The sequence below is a fragment of the Coregonus lavaretus genome (assembly GCF_964263955.1).
Source record: "Coregonus lavaretus genome assembly, chromosome: 2".
NCBI lineage: Eukaryota > Metazoa > Chordata > Actinopteri > Salmoniformes > Salmonidae > Coregonus > Coregonus lavaretus.
In genome coordinates this window covers 58125750-58144734 of record NC_139989.1, presented here as the reverse complement: position 1 = coordinate 58144734, position 18985 = coordinate 58125750, and the positions used below count along the sequence as shown (strand labels likewise).

The 18985-nt window shown below is 43.0% G+C and overlaps 1 protein-coding gene across 1 annotated transcript in view; it reads left to right on the top strand.

Moving 5' to 3' along the window:
* The window catches only part of LOC311139825 (coronin-7-like), a gene marked incomplete at its 3' end in the record, with an annotated part of 77133 nt that overhangs the window by 2491 nt on the left and 55657 nt on the right, over window positions 1–18985 (top strand). The window contains exons 2-6 of the mRNA XM_084174801.1: window positions 1106–1202; window positions 1654–1734; window positions 3134–3204; window positions 7302–7488; window positions 11995–12071. Coding sequence (XP_084030927.1) covers window positions 1106–1202; window positions 1654–1734; window positions 3134–3204; window positions 7302–7488; window positions 11995–12071 — 513 coding nt within the window. The remainder of the gene's footprint in view (window positions 1–1105; window positions 1203–1653; window positions 1735–3133; window positions 3205–7301; window positions 7489–11994; window positions 12072–18985) is intronic.

Below are 18985 nucleotides of genomic sequence, written 5' to 3'. Positions count from 1 at the left end.
GCTCTTATAAATAGGTTATGAAAAAGACCATTACTTGGATGATTATTCTCAATGTAGCAAGCCTCCACACAGTCTCACAGTGTGAGTGAGTTTCAGCTGCAGAGTGGATCTCTGATCCTGTTACGAGGACTGCCTCAGAAAAGCAACGCTCAAAGCACCACTTCAAATGGGGAGAGAGAGAAAGCGAGAGTGAGAGAGCTAGAGGGAGAGAGAGGGGTAGAGAGGGAGGGAGAACTCCAAGGAGTGAGTGAGTGTGAATGGGCACCTGGTTCTCTTTATGCCTGGCTGCCTGTGGAGCAGTAATGTGTGTTTCCTGAGAGAGAGAAACTAGCTGTTTTGCTGGGCTGTCAGACGCTGTCTGGGCTGGAAAGTGCTCTCTGTACCTTCCCTGCCGGTGCCCGCAACTGTGTTTAGGCCTATTGTCTGACATGGTTAGTCCATAACGGTTTTGGCAGCAGTGGTATTCAAACACACAGCCCTCCTGCCTCTGCCCTGTTGTTACTGTTGTGAAAATAGGTTTTAGAATAAACATCGCAGGGAGTCGCTTCCACTTCCTTAACATTCTGCTGATTCAACAGGCACGGCAGAGGGTGTGTGTATAAAAACACACCCTCTGATACCGACTTCCTTATTATGACAGTTAGTCTTAATCTTGGGTGTTTGGAGAAGCAGTGTGTGTGTGCTCTGCCTCTGCGTTTAAGGTATCCACAGTTTATTTGGGGATGACTATGAACTGCATTGCACTTCAGCAGTGTGTGTCTGAAAGAGTGTGAGCTGCTGTTCTCTTGTGTGGACTTGTCAAGGGAACGCTTAGGATCCCACTCAGTTGGACAGACTTGCATTTTAAGTGAACAGACAACAACTGAAACATTCTAATGGTTTTCTTGTCATGTATAACAACAATTATGTTCGGCCCTACTCTATTGTATTAGCATAGGTCAGAAATAGCCTACTCATAATGTCCGTTAGACAGTCATCTTTTAGACCACAGTGATCACCTTTGTTTTATCTGATGGCCAGTTCCATCAGTCAGCTTCCTAATGATAGCTCCAGTGTCCCACCACACGTACCCTTAATGCACTGTTAATTACCCCTCTGTGTCCAGGGCTGGATCAGTAATATCCGGGCAGGATCCTTCACCTCTCAGGGGAACCACATCAAATCCAGCCCCAGGCTTGTGGCCTTCAACACTGACCAGGCCGGTAAGGATGAGACTCAGTCGGGACAACTATAGGGCCGACCGGAACCGTACTGTGCTGGCTTGGACATTTTCTTTTCAAAATGTCCGTTCATGCATGGTTCTAGCAACTATGGTGGATGTGGTATCCGTTGGCCCTATAGTGTGATTCAGGCAACAGTGGTATGCGGTTGGGGTTCAACTAAGAATGTTCTGTCTGGTCTCTTATGAGGAGTCATGCTGTCTGTCTCTCTGGTATGTTTACTTGTCTGTCTCTGGTAAGTTTACCTGTCTGTTGAAGCGTGTGTGAGCAGGTATTACCATCACAGAGCAGATATCTCCCATATCTCCCATATCTTGATTCCCATCTGTTTTGTATGAGCAGGCCATATCAGTATGAAAGAGAGACTGTATAGATCACACTGTCTGTGTCTCTCTGTGTGTGTGTGTGTGTGTGTCTCTTTCTCTGTCACCAGGTGGAGGAATGCTCGGCCTCACCTCTGTGGAACCAGGATCTGATGGCAAGTGGACAGTGACTCTGATCCCATGTCATGCTGGTAAGATCCCTCTATCCACTTTTCATCCCTCCTTCACAAGCGCCAGACACTATCCACTCATCACAACGCTCTCATTTCTCTCTCTGTTGTTTTACATTTCTTAAAGCTGCAATATGTAACTTTTTGGGCGACCTGACCAAATCCATATAGAAATGTGTGTTATAGATCTGTCATCTGCATCGAAAGCAAGTCTTAAGAAGCGGTAGATCTGTTCTATGTGCACTATTTCTATGCTTCCCGTTAAGTTTTGTTTTTGCGTCTTTTGCTTCAAACAGCTGAAAATACAATATTTTTGGTTATGTAAAATATATTTCACAGTGGTTTAGATGGTACAATGACTCTGTACACTACACTTGTTTGTTTTGTCACATAATCTGCAATTAAGCAAACTATTAGTATTTTAGCCACCAGGAAATGGCAGAGCGATTTCTGCATAGTGCATCTTTAATGTTTCAAATTCTTACCATGAGTACGTTTCACATAGTCCAGTCCCAGATCAATGAATGTGCTGTCTGTCTTGCCAACTGCTATGTCACGACTTCCGACCGAAGGAGTTAGATAGACAGTACAACCAGATATGGAACTAGGTGTAGCGAACATGAGTCGGGTACATGGTTGCTCATGGTCTCCTGATGAGCTAGCCCTGCCTGCGACTTCAGAAATCATTGTCCCAAAAGGGTTTAACGTGGTTTCTAACGTGAGAGACCAGGGTTCAGATTCCTCCCGTGACACAGGCTATGTTTCAACCTCAACCTTTTTCTAACTCACTCCCTTTTGTCCGTTTTTTTACAAGACCAGTTTCTTAAAAGCCCAGTGCAGTCAAAAATGTGATTTTCCTGTGTTTTATATATATTTCCACACTATGAGGTTGGAATAATACTGTGAAATTATGAAAATTTAGTTTTTAGTGTAAGAGCTGTTTGGAAAGACCACCTGAAATTTCAGCCTGTTTTGGTGGGATGGAGTTTTGTCCTGCCTGGTGACATCACCAGGCGGTAAATTAGTTAATTGACCAATTAGAAAAAGGGTTCCAAACATCTCTGCCAATAACCACTAGTTTTCAGTTTTCCCCTCCTCACATAGACCACTCCCAGACATTCCTAGCAAAATTATTGCTTGAGAAATTGCTATTTGTTTAGAAGCTATTGTTGTTGTTTTTTGTCCATTTTAATTGAACACAATCACAGTAAGGTACTTAATTGTTCCCCAGAAATGATTTGATATTGAGATAAATACTGCTGCATTGGACCTTTTAACTTACAAATTATACTCCTTGTTCCTAAGTGATCACAAGAGGAATGCAAATGCCATTGTTCTGAAATAAACCCTTACACTTGTGACCTAAATCTCTTGTTTGTCCTCCTCTCTCTCTGTCTCTGTCTCTCTCACTCTCTCTCAGATCTGATAACTGATTTGGACTTCTCTCCGTTTGATGATAATCTCCTGGTTACCTGTTCTGCAGATGAAACGGTGAGGCCCTCTCCAACCTCATTCCTCTAAGGCCCTGTCTCTCTGTCCTCATTCCTCTAAGGCCCTGTCTCTCTGTCCTCATTCCTCTGAGGCCCTGTCTCTCTGTCCTCATTCCTCTAAGGCCCTGTCTCTCTGTCCTCATTCCTCTAAGGCCCTGTCTCTCTGTCCTCATTCCTCTAAGGCCCTGTCTCTCTGTCCTCATTCCTCTAAGGCCCTGTCTTCATTTTTTTTAAACGTCCTTCATTCTTTCCTTCCTTCCTCTTGGCCCTTCTCCTAACTATAAGATGAGTGATTGCTTTCTGGAAGGAAAGAGGATCTTGTTATGGTCTCACACTCTCTTGCAGACCGTCTGTTGTATTTTTCCATGGTACATGCACATGAACAGTTGTTTGTGTCTTTAGGCCGGGAACGAGGGCTATGACAGATCTGGATGAAAAAATTAATTGCATTGACTGTTGTTATTATGTGGAAAGAAACCTTTGAAGTCACTCAGAGTCCATCTTACCTCAGAGCTGCTTCCCCACAGGTGCTCAGCCTTAAGAATGTGCTGAGTGTGTGAGTGTGTGTGTGTGCAGACTCAGCAGCAGGGTCTGCCTCAGAGGGCTGAATAAACACATGTACAGCCGCACTGGGCCGTAAGCCTCAGTCCACAGTAAAGTACCCAACATCTGTAGAGGAGCCCTGAGCTCAGCTAGGATACTTTATATTCCCAGCTTTCATCTGCTGCCAAGAAGACATATTGTTTTAGTCACCTTGTTGTGCTGAATAACACACACAGATATCCACACCCACAAACACACATGTATGCGCACACACGCTGTTTTAAGACTTTGTCATCGCTTTAGATAAATCATAGCTAAAGTGGCATCGCTCTGCTTTAGCCATAGAGACAGAAACAGACGCACTCTCTGTGGCAGATGCTGACTTTCAGTTTGATGAACACGCATGCAAATACACACACACACACAGACACCCAGGATTTGAAGGCTCAGCACAGCACAGCCCTGAAACAACAGCATATTATTTATCCCACTAACAGGCCCCAGGTGGCATTTCAAAGCCGCCATTTTACCACCTTATTGCTGGATTAAATTCTGGATCTGCAGCTCTATACCACCTGGTTCTCCAGTCCAGTTGGTCCAGATGTCCATAGTCCTAGTAGTGAGAACATGGTCCAGGTGTCAGTAGTCCTAGTAGTGAGAACATGGTCCAGGTGTCAGTAGTCCTAGTAGTGAGAACATGGTCCAGGTGTCAGTAGTCCTAGTAGTGAGAACATGGTCCAGGTGTCCGTAGTCCTAGTAGTGAGAACATGGTCCAGGTGTCCGTAGTCCTAGTAGTGAGAACATGGTCCAGGTGTCCGTAGTCCTAGTAGTGAGAACATGGTCCAGGTGTCAGTAGTCCTAGTAGTGAGAACATGGTCCAGGTGTCCGTAGTCCTAGTAGTGAGAACATGGTCCAGGTGTCCGTAGTCCTAGTAGTGAGAACATGGTCCAGGTGTCCGTAGTCCTAGTAGTGAGAACATGGTCCAGGTGTCAGTAGTCCTAGTAGTGAGAACATGGTCCAGGTGTCCATAGTCCTAGTAGTGAGAACATGGTCCAGGTGTCAGTAGTCCTAGTAGTGAGAACATGGTCCAGGTGTCCGTAGTCCTAGTAGTGAGAACATGGTCCAGGTGTCAGTAGTCCTAGTAGTGAGAACATGGTCCAGGTGTCAGTAGTCCTAGTAGTGAGAACATGGTCCAGGTGTCAGTAGTCCTAGTAGTGAGAACATGGTCCAGGTGTCAGGAGTCCTAGTAGTAAGAACATGGTCCAGGTGTCCGTAGTCCTAGTAGTGAGAACATGGTCCAGGTGTCCATAGTCCTAGTAGTGAGAACATGGTCCAGGTGTCCATAGTCCTAGTAGTGAGAACATGGTCCAGGTGTCAGTAGTCCTCGTAGTGAGAACATGGTCCAGGTGTCAGTGGTCCTAGTAGTGAGAACATGGTCCAGGTGTCAGTAGTCCTAGTAGTGAGAACATGGTCCAGGTGTCCGTAGTCCTAGTAGTGAGAACATGGTCCAGGTGTCCGTAGTCCTAGTAGTGAGAACATGGTCCAGGTGTCAGTGGTCCTAGTAGTGAGAACATGGTCCAGGTGTCCATAGTCCTAGTAGTGAGAACATGGTCCAGGTGTCAGTGGTCCTAGTAGTGAGAACATGGTCCAGGTGTCAGTAGTCCTAGTAGTGAGAACATGGTCCAGGTGTCAGTGGTCCTAGTAGTGAGAACATGGTCCAGGTGTCAGTAGTCCTAGTAGTGAGAACATGGTCCAGGTGTCAGTGGTCCTAGTAGTGAGAACATGGTCCAGGTGTCCATAGTCCTAGTAGTGAGAACATGGTCCAGGTGTCCATAGTCCTAGTAGTGAGAACATGGTCCAGGTGTCAGTGGTCCTAGTAGTGAGAACATGGTCCAGGTATCAGTGGTCCTAGTAGTGAGAACATGGTCCAGGTGTCAGTGGTCCTAGTAGTGAGAACATGGTCCAGGTGTCAGTGGTCCTAGTAGTGAGAACATGGTCCAGGTGTCCATAGTCCTAGTAGTGAAAGCTCCAATGTTTAACAGTAGGTGGTTGGGTATGGGCATACTGAGTCGGCTGCGGTGGGTTTTAGGGCAAGGCCAGCTGTTTGAAATGAACTCACTGTTCATAAACAATGGGGTTGGGGCTAATAGCATGTCTATACTCTGCCTTTGAATGTTCAGTGTAGCTGGGGTTTGAACGTTCATTGAGTGTAGCTGGGGTTTGAACGTTCATTGAGTGTAGCTGGGGTTTGAACGTTCATTGAGTGTAGCTGGGGTTTGAACGTTCATTCGGTGTAGCTGGGGTGAAGGGATTAGTTTAGGTCATTTCCTTCAATGACCTACTGACATGGAGCAAGATACAAACCTCAAAAGCTTCTCTCTAACATTAGATAGACGTATGCATATGTAACATTTACATGTGTATAATACTGTATTTATATGCATATGTAACATACACTTGCTTCCATTCAGCCACAAGAGCATTAGTGAGGTCGGGCACTGATGTTGGATTATTAGGCCTGGCTCGCAGTCGGTGTTCCAATTCCTCCCAAAGGTGTTCGATGGGGTTGAGGTCAGGGCTCTGTGCAGGCCATTGAAGTTCCACACCGATCTCGACAAACCATTTCTGTATGGACCTCGCTTTGTGTACGGGGGCATTGTCATGCTGAAACAGGAAACGGCCTTCCCCAAACTGTTGCCACAAAGTTGGAAGCACAGAATTGTCTAGAATGTAATTGTATGCTGTAGCATTAAGATTTCCCTTCACTGGAACTAAGGGGCCTAGCCCGAACCATGAAAAACAGCCCCAGACCATTATTCCTCCTCCACCAAACTTTACAGTTGGCACTATGCATTGGGGCATGTAGCGTTCTCCTGGCATCCGCCAAACCCGGATTTGTCCGTCAGACTGCCAGATGGTGAAGCGTGATTCATCACTCCAGAGAACGCGTTTCCACTGCTCCAGAGTCCAATGGCGGCGAGCTTAACACCACTCCAGCCGACGCTTGGCATTGCAGATGGTGATCTTAGGCTTGTGTGCAGCTGCTCGACCATGGAAACCCATTTCTTGAAGCTCCCGATGAACAGTTCTTGTGCTGACGTTTCTTCGAGGCAGTTTGGAACTCGGTAGTGAATGTTGCAAACGAGGACAGACGATTTTTACACGCTACGCGCTTCAGCACTCGGCAGTCCCATTCTGTGAGCTTGTGTGGCCTACCCCTTCGCGGCTGAGCCGTTGTTGCTCCTAGACGTTTCCACTTCACAATAACAGCACTTAAAGGCCATTCTTCTGCCAATGTTTGTCTATGGAGATTGCGTGGCTGTGTGCTCAATTGTATACACCTGTCAGCAATGGGTTTGGCTGAAATAGCCGAATCCACTAATTTGAAGGGGTGTCCACATACTTTTGTATGTCCTTTGGCCACTCTCTTCATGTCTGATTGAGAGCCCATTCACCTGACACTTGTGTGTGTGCACGTGTGTGTGTGTGAGTGTGTGTCTCTCTTATACTCAGCACAACAAGGTCACTAAAAACATGCTTTCTTGGTCCATCCAGGTGAAGCTGTGGCGTGTGTGTGAACCAGAACAGGAGCAGCCCGGGGGGGCGGAGGTGACCCTGTGTCCCGGAGAGGGTCGTCTGGAGCTGGTCTCCTTCCACCCCACCTCCTCTGGCCTGCTGGCTGTAGGCTCCACCAAGACAGCCCAGCTCTGGGACGCCAGCCGCCAAAACTCACCGCTAGCAGGTAGGATACACTGGAGGAGTGGAGGAGAGCAGAGGAGCTATACACCATGCAGGCATGAAAGAATGGACGAATACATGAACACACACTCTCTTATAGACACTGACACATGATTGAAGGAAAGCATGAACACACACAAACAAATGCATGAACGATGAACACACACACTCACAATCACTCACTCACACACAAATAGATCCATACAGTACAAACCCACATCTTCACACAAATATACCAGCAAACAGACCATACACAATCAGTCAGTTTGATCCTTTCACATTTATTTAGTTTCCTTCTGCTCTGTGTCACAGTAATGTTGAACATGTGAGCGAGCAACACTGTCTGTCCATCTATCTTTAGTTCTGCATTGTTTTCTATGTGTATAACATCTCTGTTATTGGTGTATAACATCTCTATGTTATTGGTGTATAAAGTCTCTGTTATTGGTGTATCACATCTCTGTTAATGGTGTATCATGTCTCTATGTTATTGGTGTATAACGTCTCTATGTTATTGGTGTATAACGTCTCTATGTTATTGGTGTATAACGTCTCTATGTTATTGGTGTATAACGTCTCTATGTTATTGGTGTATAACGTCTCTATGTTATTGGTGTATAACGTCTCTATGTTATTGGTGTATAACGTCTCTGTTATTGGTGTATCAGGTCTCTATATTATTGGTGTATCAGGTCTCTATGTTATTGGTGTATAACGTCTCTATGTTATTGGTGTATAACGTCTCTATGTTATTGGTGTATAACGTTGCTATGTTATTGGTGTATAACGTCTCTGTTATTGGTGTATCAGGTCTCTATATTATTGGTGTATCTGGTCTCTATGTTATTGGTGTATAACGTCTCTATGTTATTGGTGTATAACGTCTCTATGTTATTGGTGTATAACGTTTCTCTGTTATTGGTGTATAACGTCGCTATGTTATTGGTGTATAACGTCTCTGTTATTGGTGTATCAGGTCTCTCTGTTATTGGTGTATCACGTCTCTGTTATTGGTGTATCACGTCTCTATTATTGGTGTATCACGTCTCTGTTATTGGTGTATCACGTCTCTGTTATTGGTGTATCACGTCTCTGTTATTGGTGTATCACGTCTCTGTTATTGGTGTATCACGTCTCTGTTATTGGTGTATCACGTCTCTGTTATTGGTGTATCACGTCTCTGTTATTGGTGTATCACGTCTCTGTTATTGGTGTATCACGTCTCTGTTATTGGTGTATCACGTCTCTATTATTGGTGTATCACGTCTCTGTTATTGGTGTATCACGTCTCTGTTATTGGTGTATCACGTCTCTGTTATTGGTGTATCACGTCTCTGTTATTGGTGTATCACGTCTCTGTTATTGGTGTATCACGTCTCTGTTATTGGTGTATCACGTCTCTGTTATTGGTGTATAACCTCTCTGTTATTGGTGTATAACCTCTCTGTTATTGGTGTATAACCTCCCTGTTATTGGTGTATAACGTCTCTGTTATTGGTGTATCACCTCTCTGTTATTGGTGTATCACGTCTCTATTATTGGTGTATCACGTCTCTGTTATTGGTGTATCACGTCTCTGTTATTGGTGTATCACGTCTCTGTTATTGGTGTATCACGTCTCTGTTATTGGTGTATCACGTCTCTGTTATTGGTGTATCACGTCTCTGTTATTGGTGTATCACGTCTCTGTTATTGGTGTATCACGTCTCTGTTATTGGTGTATCACGTCTCTGTTATTGGTGTATCACGTCTCTATTATTGGTGTATCACGTCTCTGTTATTGGTGTATCACGTCTCTGTTATTGGTGTATCACGTCTCTGTTATTGGTGTATCACGTCTCTGTTATTGGTGTATCACGTCTCTGTTATTGGTGTATCACGTCTCTGTTATTGGTGTATCACGTCTCTGTTATTGGTGTATCACGTCTCTGTTATTGGTGTATCACGTCTCTGTTATTGGTGTATAACCTCTCTGTTATTGGTGTATAACCTCTCTGTTATTGGTGTATAACCTCCCTGTTATTGGTGTATAACGTCTCTGTTATTGGTGTATCACCTCTCTGTTATTGGTGTATCACGTCTCTGTTATTGGTGTATAACCTCTCTGTTATTGGTGTATCACGTCTCTGTTATTGGTGTATCACGTCTCTGTTATTGGTGTATCACGTCTCTGTTATTGGTGTATCACGTCTCTGTTATTGGTGTATCACGTCTCTGTTATTGGTGTATCACGTCTCTGTTATTGGTGTATAACCTCTCTGTTATTGGTGTATAACCTCTCTGTTATTGGTGTATAACCTCCCTGTTATTGGTGTATAACGTCTCTGTTATTGGTGTATCACCTCTCTGTTATTGGTGTATCAGGTCTCTATATTATTGGTGTATCAGGTCTCTATGTTATTGGTGTATCTGGTCTCTATGTTATTGGTGTATAACGTTTCTATGTTATTGGTGTATAACGTCTCTATGTTATTGGTGTATAACGTCTCTATGTTATTGGTGTATAACGTCTCTATGTTATTGGTGTATAACGTCTCTATGTTATTGGTGTATAACGTCTCTGTTATTGGTGTATAACGTCTCTGTTATTGGTGTATCAGGTCTCTATATTATTGGTGTATCAGGTCTCTATGTTATTGGTGTATCTGGTCTCTATGTTATTGGTGTATAACGTCTCTATGTTATTGGTGTATAACGTCTCTGTTATTGGTGTATAACGTCTCTGTTATTGGTGTATCAGGTCTCTATATTATTGGTGTATCAGGTCTCTATGTTATTGGTGTATCTGGTCTCTATGTTATTGGTGTATAACGTCTCTATGTTATTGGTGTATAACGTCTCTGTTATTGGTGTATAACGTTGCTATGTTATTGGTGTATAACGTCGCTATGTTATTGGTGTATAACGTCTCTATGTTATTGGTGTATAACGTCTCTGTTATTGGTGTATCAGGTCTCTCTGTTATTGGTGTAAAACGTTTTTCTGTTATTGGTGTATAACCTCTCTGTTATTGGTGTATAACCTCTCTGTTATTGGTGTATAACGTTTCTCTGTTATTGGTGTATAACGTTTCTCTGTTATTGGTGTATAACCTCTCTGTTATTGGTGTATCACGTCTCTGTTATTGGTGTATCACGTCTCTGTTATTGGTGTATCACGTCTCTATTATTGGTGTATCACGTCTCTGTTATTGGTGTATCACGTCTCTGTTATTGGTGTATCACGTCTCTGTTATTGGTGTATCACGTCTCTGTTATTGGTGTATCACGTCTCTGTTATTGGTGTATCACGTCTCTGTTATTGGTGTATCACGTCTCTGTTATTGGTGTATCACGTCTCTGTTATTGGTGTATCACGTCTCTGTTATTGGTGTATCACGTCTCTGTTATTGGTGTATAACCTCTCTGTTATTGGTGTATAACCTCCCTGTTATTGGTGTATAACGTCTCTGTTATTGGTGTATCACGTCTCTGTGTTATTGGTGTATCACGTCTCTCTATGTTGGGGTCATGCGAGGCGGTTTCCTCAGGGTGACTCTGTCTCACTGACAGACAGGCAGTCTATGCTGTCTCTGCTGCTGAAGAGCGGTTGAGGTAACGTCTGTCTCTTCTCAGTCTCCGTGGTTCTCTGGTCTGGTCTGGTCTGGGTGGCCTGGGGCAGTTTGCTTATCCGCTGGCCTTCCACCCAGTCCTGACAGACAGGCCCCACCATGATGGCTGATGCTGCTCACTGCTGCCCCCCACAGGCTGTGCCCTGCCCTTCCATTACTCCCTCACCACCCCTCTCTGACCCCTGACCCTGCTGTTAATGTGGTCTGGGTTCATCAGGGTGAACCTCAACACTTGGGGAGAGTGTGTGTCCCCCGTGTGACGACTTTCTTCACCATTGACAAATGCTGTTGTCATCTATGCCATCTACTGTCGTGTCATCATGACCCATCAATGCTATGCTGTAGCCATAACCAGCCATAGCACCATAACCTCATTATGTCCTGTGTACCATTGATCCAGGTGGTCTTAACTGGGTCAACTGGGTCTGCTTTGGGGTTTCTACAGTCTATGTACTGTTGTTTCATCCTGTGTTTCCCTCTGTGTCCTGTGGTTTGGCTTCACCTGTCCTGTGTCTTGGCTTCACCTGTCCTGTGTCTTGGCTTCACCTGTCCTGTGTCTTGGCCTCACCTGTCCTGTGTCTTGGCTTCACCTGTCCTGTGTTGACTTATGTGCCTCCCTGTGTTGTTTCTACCTGTGCTTTCTTTTCTTTCTGTCTATTCATCCTGAATCTGTTCTTTGTGTGCTTTAGTTGTTCTCCTCTGACCTAGCCTTCTGTGTTGTCCTGTGTTGTTGACCTGTCCTGGGCTGTTGTTGTTTACCTGTGCTGTTGTTCCCTGTCTTGTGTTTACCTGTGCTGTTGACCTCTCTGTGACCTCTCCTTGACTTGGTCTCCCCTGTGATAACCTGTGGGCTGAGCTGACCAGTCTCTTGACCTCTGACCTGTGTGTGTCTGTCTGCAGCTCTGGAGCCGCACGGTGATCAGCTGCAGAGTCTGAGCTGGAAAGAGGATGGCTCCCTGCTGGCTTCCTCCTGCAAGGTGAGTCAGTTCTACATTACATACTGAGACTAGACAGGAACTATTATTATCATGTACAGTACATCTAAATATAGGAGCACAGGAGTTGGATAGAAAAGACAGCAGAAAGTGCATGTTCACACATTGTGATCTGCTTTTCAATGGGATCCTACAATGAAGGTTTGTCAAATAGCAACCTCTGTATCTATCAATGAAGGTTTGTCACATAGAGAGGTTGCTATCTATCATATGTGTTGTATCTTAAATACTTCCCAACTCTCCAGTGGTAAACAACAGCAGCTGAGGTTCACATAATGTGTGTGTTTGACATCTACTACATTGCCGTCGTACTGTGCGGAATCACTGATCTACAAATCAAATCAAATTGTATTGGTTGCGTACATATATTTAGCAGACGTTATTGCAGGTGCAGTGAAATGCTTATGTTCCTAGGTCCAACAGTACATTAATACCGAACAATGCACACAAATACAACAAATAAAAAGAAAGGAATGAAGAAATACCAGGAAGAGCAATGATGTGTATAGACAATATGGACAGTATATGATGTGTATAGACAATATGGACAGTATATGATGTGTATAGACAATATGGACAGTATATGATGTGTATAGGCAGTATGGACAGTATATGATGTGTATAGACAATATGGACAGTATATGATGTGTATAGACAATATGGACAGTATATGATGTGTATAGACAATATGGACAGTATATGATGTGTATGGACAATATGGACAGTATATGATGTGTATGGACAGTATATGATGTGTATAGACAATATGGACAGTATATGATGTGTATAGACAATATGGACAGTATATGATGTGTATAGACAATATGGACAGTATATGATGTGTATGGACAGTATATGATGTGTATGGACAGTATATGATGTGTATGGACAGTATATGATGTGTATAGACAATATGGACAGTATATGATGTGTATAGACAATATGGACAGTATATGATGTGTATAGACAATATGGACAGTATATGATGTGAATGGAAAATATGGACAGTATATTATGTGTATGGACAATATGGACAGTATATGGTGTGTATAGACAATATGGACAGTATATGATGTGTATGGACAATATGGACAGTATATATGATGTGTATGGACAATATGGACAGTATGATGTGTATGGACAGTATATGATGTGTATAGACAATATGGACAGTATATGATGTGTATAGACAATATGGACAGTATATGATGTGTATAGACAATATGGACAGTATATGATGTGTATAGACAATATGGACAGTATATGATGTGTATGGACAATATGGACAGTATATGATGTGTATGGACAATATGGACAGTATATGATGTGTATGGACAGTATATGATGTGTATGGACAGTATATGATGTGTATAGACAATATGGACAGTATATGATGTGTATAGACAATATGGACAGTATATGATGTGTATAGACAATATGGACAGTATATGATGTGTATAGACAATATGGACAGTATATGATGTGTATGGACAATATGGACAGTATATGATGTGTATGGACAATATGGACAGTATATGGTGTGTATAGACAATATGGACAGTATATGATGTGTATAGACAATATGGACAGTATATGATGTTTATGGACAATATGGACAGTATGATGTGTATGGACAGTATATGATGTGTATAGACAATATGGACAGTATATGATGTGTATAGACAATATGGACAGTATATGATGTGTATAGACAATATGGACAGTATATGATGTGTATGGACAATATGGACAGTATATGATGTGTATGGACAATATGGACAGTATATGATGTGTATGGACAATATGGACAGTATATGATGTGTATAGACAATATGGACAGTATATGATGTGTATAGACAATATGGACAGTATATGATGTGTATGGACAATATGGACAGTATGATGTGTATGGACAGTATATGATGTATATGGACAGTATATGATGTATATGGACAGTATATGATGTGTATAGACAATATGGACAGTATATGATGTGTATAGACAATATGGACAGTATATGATGTGTATGGACAATATGGACAGTATATGATGTGTATGGACAGTATATGATGTGTATAGACCATATGGACAGTATATGATGTGTATGGACAATATGGACAGTATATGATGTGTATAGACCATATGGACAGTATATGATGTGTATGGACAGTATATGATGTGTATAGACAATATGGACAGTATATGATGTGTATAGACAATATGGACAGTATATGATGTGTATAGACAATATGGACAGTATATGATGTGTATAGACAATATGGACAGTATATGATGTGTATGGACAATATGGACAGTATATGATGTGTATGGACAATATGGACAGTATATGATGTGTATAGACCATATGGACAGTATATGATGTGTATGGACAATATGGACAGTATATGATGTGTATAGACCATATGGACAGTATATGATGTGTATGGACAATATGGACAGTATATGATGTGTATGGACAGTATATGATGTGTATAGACAATATGGACAGTATATGATGTGTATGGACAATATGGACAGTATGATGTGTATGGACAGTATATGATGTGTATAGACCATATGGACAGTATATGATGTGTATGGACAATATGGACAGTATATGATGTGTATGGACAATATGGACAGTATATGATGTGTATGGACAGTATATGATGTGTATAGACCATATGGACAGTATATGATGTGTATGGACAATATGGACAGTATATGATGTGTATAGACCATATGGACAGTATATGATGTGTATGGACAGTATATGATGTGTATAGACAATATGGACAGTATATGATGTGTATAGACAATATGGACAGTATATGATGTGTATAGACAATATGGACAGTATATGATGTGTATAGACAATATGGACAGTATATGATGTGTATGGACAATATGGACAGTATATGATGTGTATGGACAATATGGACAGTATATGATGTGTATAGACCATATGGACAGTATATGATGTGTATGGACAATATGGACAGTATATGATGTGTATAGACCATATGGACAGTATATGATGTGTATGGACAATATGGACAGTATATGATGTGTATGGACAGTATATGATGTGTATAGACAATATGGACAGTATATGATGTGTATGGACAATATGGACAGTATGATGTGTATGGACAGTATATGATGTGTATAGACCATATGGACAGTATATGATGTGTATGGACAGTATATGATGTATATAAACAATATGGACAGTATATGATGTGTATAGGCAGTATTGACAGTATATGATGTGTATGGACAGGTATATGATGTGTATAGGCAGTATGGACAGTATATGATGTGTATAGACAATATGGACAGTATATGATGTGTATGGACAGTATATGATGTGTATAGACAATATGGACAGTATATGATGTGTATAGACAATATGGACAGTATATGATGTGTATAGACAATATGGACAGTATATGATGTGTATAGACAATATGGACAGTATATGATGTGTATAGACAATATGGACAGTATATGATGTGTATGGACAATATGGACAGTATATGATGTGTATAGACAATATGGACAGTATATGATGTGTATGGACAATATGGACAGTATATGATGTGTATGGACAATATGGACAGTATATGATGTGTATGGACAGTATGGACAGTATATGATGTGTATAGACAATATGGACAGTATATGATGTGTATAGACAATATGGACAGTATATGATGTGTATGGACAGTATGGACAGTATATTATGTGTATAGGCAGTATGGACAGTATATGATGTGTATAGACAATATGGACAGTATATGATGTGTATGGACAGTATATGATGTGTATGGTCAGTATATGAATATAAAAGATGTGTACAGCGGTAGTTATCTAGGATGAGCCTTGACTAGAATACAGTATATACATATGAAGTGGTAAAACAGTATGTAAACATTATTAAATCACCTTGCATACTAAATAACTACTCACTATGTGATCAAGATTAGGGATTCTGCACCTAGACTTGCTCAGGCTGATCCCCTCAAACACACTGAACAGTCAGTTGCTGAATGGCTCTTGCCTATTGCTTCCAAGAGTGTTTCTTGTTATTCGTTAATTTTTTTTGTACTTTTACCCCTTTTTCTCCCCAATTTCGTGATATCCAATTGGTATTTACAGTCTTGTCCCATCGCTGCAACTCCCCTACGGACTCGGGAGAGGCAAAGGTCGAGAGCCATGCGTTCTCCGAAACACGACCCTGCCAAGCCGCACTGCTTTTTGACACACTGCTCGCTTAACCCAGAAGCCAGCCGCACCAATGTGTCTGAGCAAACACCGTCCAGCTGGCGACTGAAGTCAGCTTGCAGGCGCCCGGCCCGCCACAAGGAGTCGCTAGAGGGCGATGGGACAAGGAAATACCGTCCGGCCAAACCCTCCCCTAACCCGGACGACGCTGGGCCAATTGTGCGCCGCCTCATGGGTCTCCCGGCCATGGCCGCCTGGGATCGAACCCAGGTCTGTAGTGATGCCTCAAGCACTGCGATGCAGTGCCTTAGACAGCTGCGCCACTCGGGAGGTCCCCAAGAGTGTTTCTAAAAGCACTGTCAACCTGGGATGCAATACCGTTGTAGCTGTAGTAGCCGCGTCTCACCTGTAGATGCCGCCAACGGAACATCTTATCCCCCAGTTTGCCTGGTTGGCGCTACCAGACATTAAACAGCATCTGTTTTTGCGCCGATCATTCCATCAACGAGTCAACAGGGATGACACTCATTAACCCGGGTGTAGATATTGCACTCTGACTGACCGTGTCCCACTTTTTTTACTGGGTTCTAAACTCAGGGATTGAGAAAGAGAGATGAGATTAGGAAAAATCAGTGATATACTGTAATAGCCAGTTTGTCTAATTGTTTTAGCGTTATAATAGTTTGATCGTGTTGACAGAGGCATGAACTAATGCAAGGGTGCGTGATCCGCACTGAGCAGCCAAGCCTTCCTATTAAGATTAGTTAGTGTGTTAGTTGTCTGGCAAGTTTCTTTCTTTCTTTCTTTCTTTCTGAAAACAGAACGGAACATTGGATGTGTCATTAATTAGGCCTTAACGAGGCAGTGGAGGCAGGGTACGTAACTGTTTCGTGTAGGACGGCATCCATCAGGCCCCCGCATGCAGAAAACCCAAGTGACCCCTAACCCCAACAATGCATACATCCAGGATCATGTTCATTATGCACCAAATGGAAGAAAATAGGCTGAAACAGGGAGGGACTACCTGGACTTGTCCAATAAAAAACCCTTGTTTTTGTTTTCCATTGCAAAATGTTTCGCTATGTTGTTCCCTAATGGAAACGACCCAGGCCTCTTCTCCCCCACTGCCCCTGCCTCTCCCCACCCGACCCCTGCCTCTCCTGGGGAGAAGGGAGCTATAGTAAGGGCCTTACCTCCACCCCCAGCTCCCTGACAGGCTCTGGGAGTTACAGCATTTTTAAAGCAAAGTAAAGAGTGGAGGTGAAAAACACACGCAGGAGGGGACGTCAATCCTCACCTGGCCACAGAGGCCCGTCGCAAGGCCTCAAGAGCGGGTGATTTAGCACCCCAGGAGAGAGGACCTGGGCATGGAGGCATGCGTGGTGCCCCCTCCTGTTGTAAAGGAAATAATAACCATGCTGGAAGGGATTTCCATCGTGTGTGTGTGTGTGTGTGTGTGGTTGAGTAGGGCGTGCCAGAGTGGCGGTAGCTAGGGGTTTATGGGAAGGGGGGCAGAGGGAGAGAGAGAGAGAGGGGAGTTTATGAGTAGAAGTGGAATTGTTTCATGAATAGTTGTAGTTGAACTTGAAGAGTAGGCAGGGGCCTTTTCATCAGCGGGGGTTAACATAACTCATTTTTTAACAGTTCCTGCCTTTGAGGTATGTGCTGTGGCAAATTTCAGTGTACTTTCCTTGTCCTCTCCCTCTCTCTTGCACACTTCAAATCAAATCAAATGTTATTTGTCACATACACGTGTTTAGCAGATGTTATAGCGGGTGTAGCGAAATGCTTGTGCTTCTAGCTCCAACAGTGCAGTAATATCTAACAAGTAATATCTAACAATTTCACAACATATACCCAATACACACAAAACTTGTAAGGAATGGAATTTAAGAATACATATATGGACAAGCAATGACAGAGCGGCATGGACTAAGATACAATAGAATATTATAGAATAGAATACAGTCTATACATATGAGATGAGTAGTGCAAGATATGTAAACATTATTAAAGTGACTAGTGTTCCATTTCTTAAAGTGGCCAGTGATTTCAATAGGCAGCAGCAGCCTCTAATGTGCTAGAGATGGCTATTTAACAGTCTGATGGCCTTGAGATAGAAGCAGTTTTTCATTCTCTCGGTCCCAGCTTTGATGCACCTGTACTGACCTCGCCTTCTGGATGATAGCGGGGTGAACAGGCAGTGGCTCGGGTGGTTGATGTCCTTGATTATCTTTTTGGCCTTCCTGTGACATCGGGTGCTGTATGTGTCTTGTGGCGGGTAGTTTGCCCCCGGTAATGCGTTCGGCAGACCGCACCACCCTCTGGAGAGCCCTGTGGTTGCGGGCGGTGCAGCTGCCGTACCAGGCTGTGATACAGCCCGACAGGATGCTCTCAATTGTGCATCTGTAAAGGTTTGTGAGGGTTTTAGGTGCCAAGCCACATTTCTTCAGCTTCCTGAGGTTGAAGAGGCTCTGTTGCGCCTTCTTCACCACACTGTCTGCATGGGTGGACCATTTCAGTTTGTCGATGATGTGTACGCCAAGGAACTTGAAGCTTTCTACCTTCTCCACTGCGGTCCCGTCAATGTGGATAGTGGGGTGCACCCTCTGCTGTTTCCTGAAGTCCACGATTATGTCCTTTGTTTTGTTGACGTTGAGTGAGAGGTT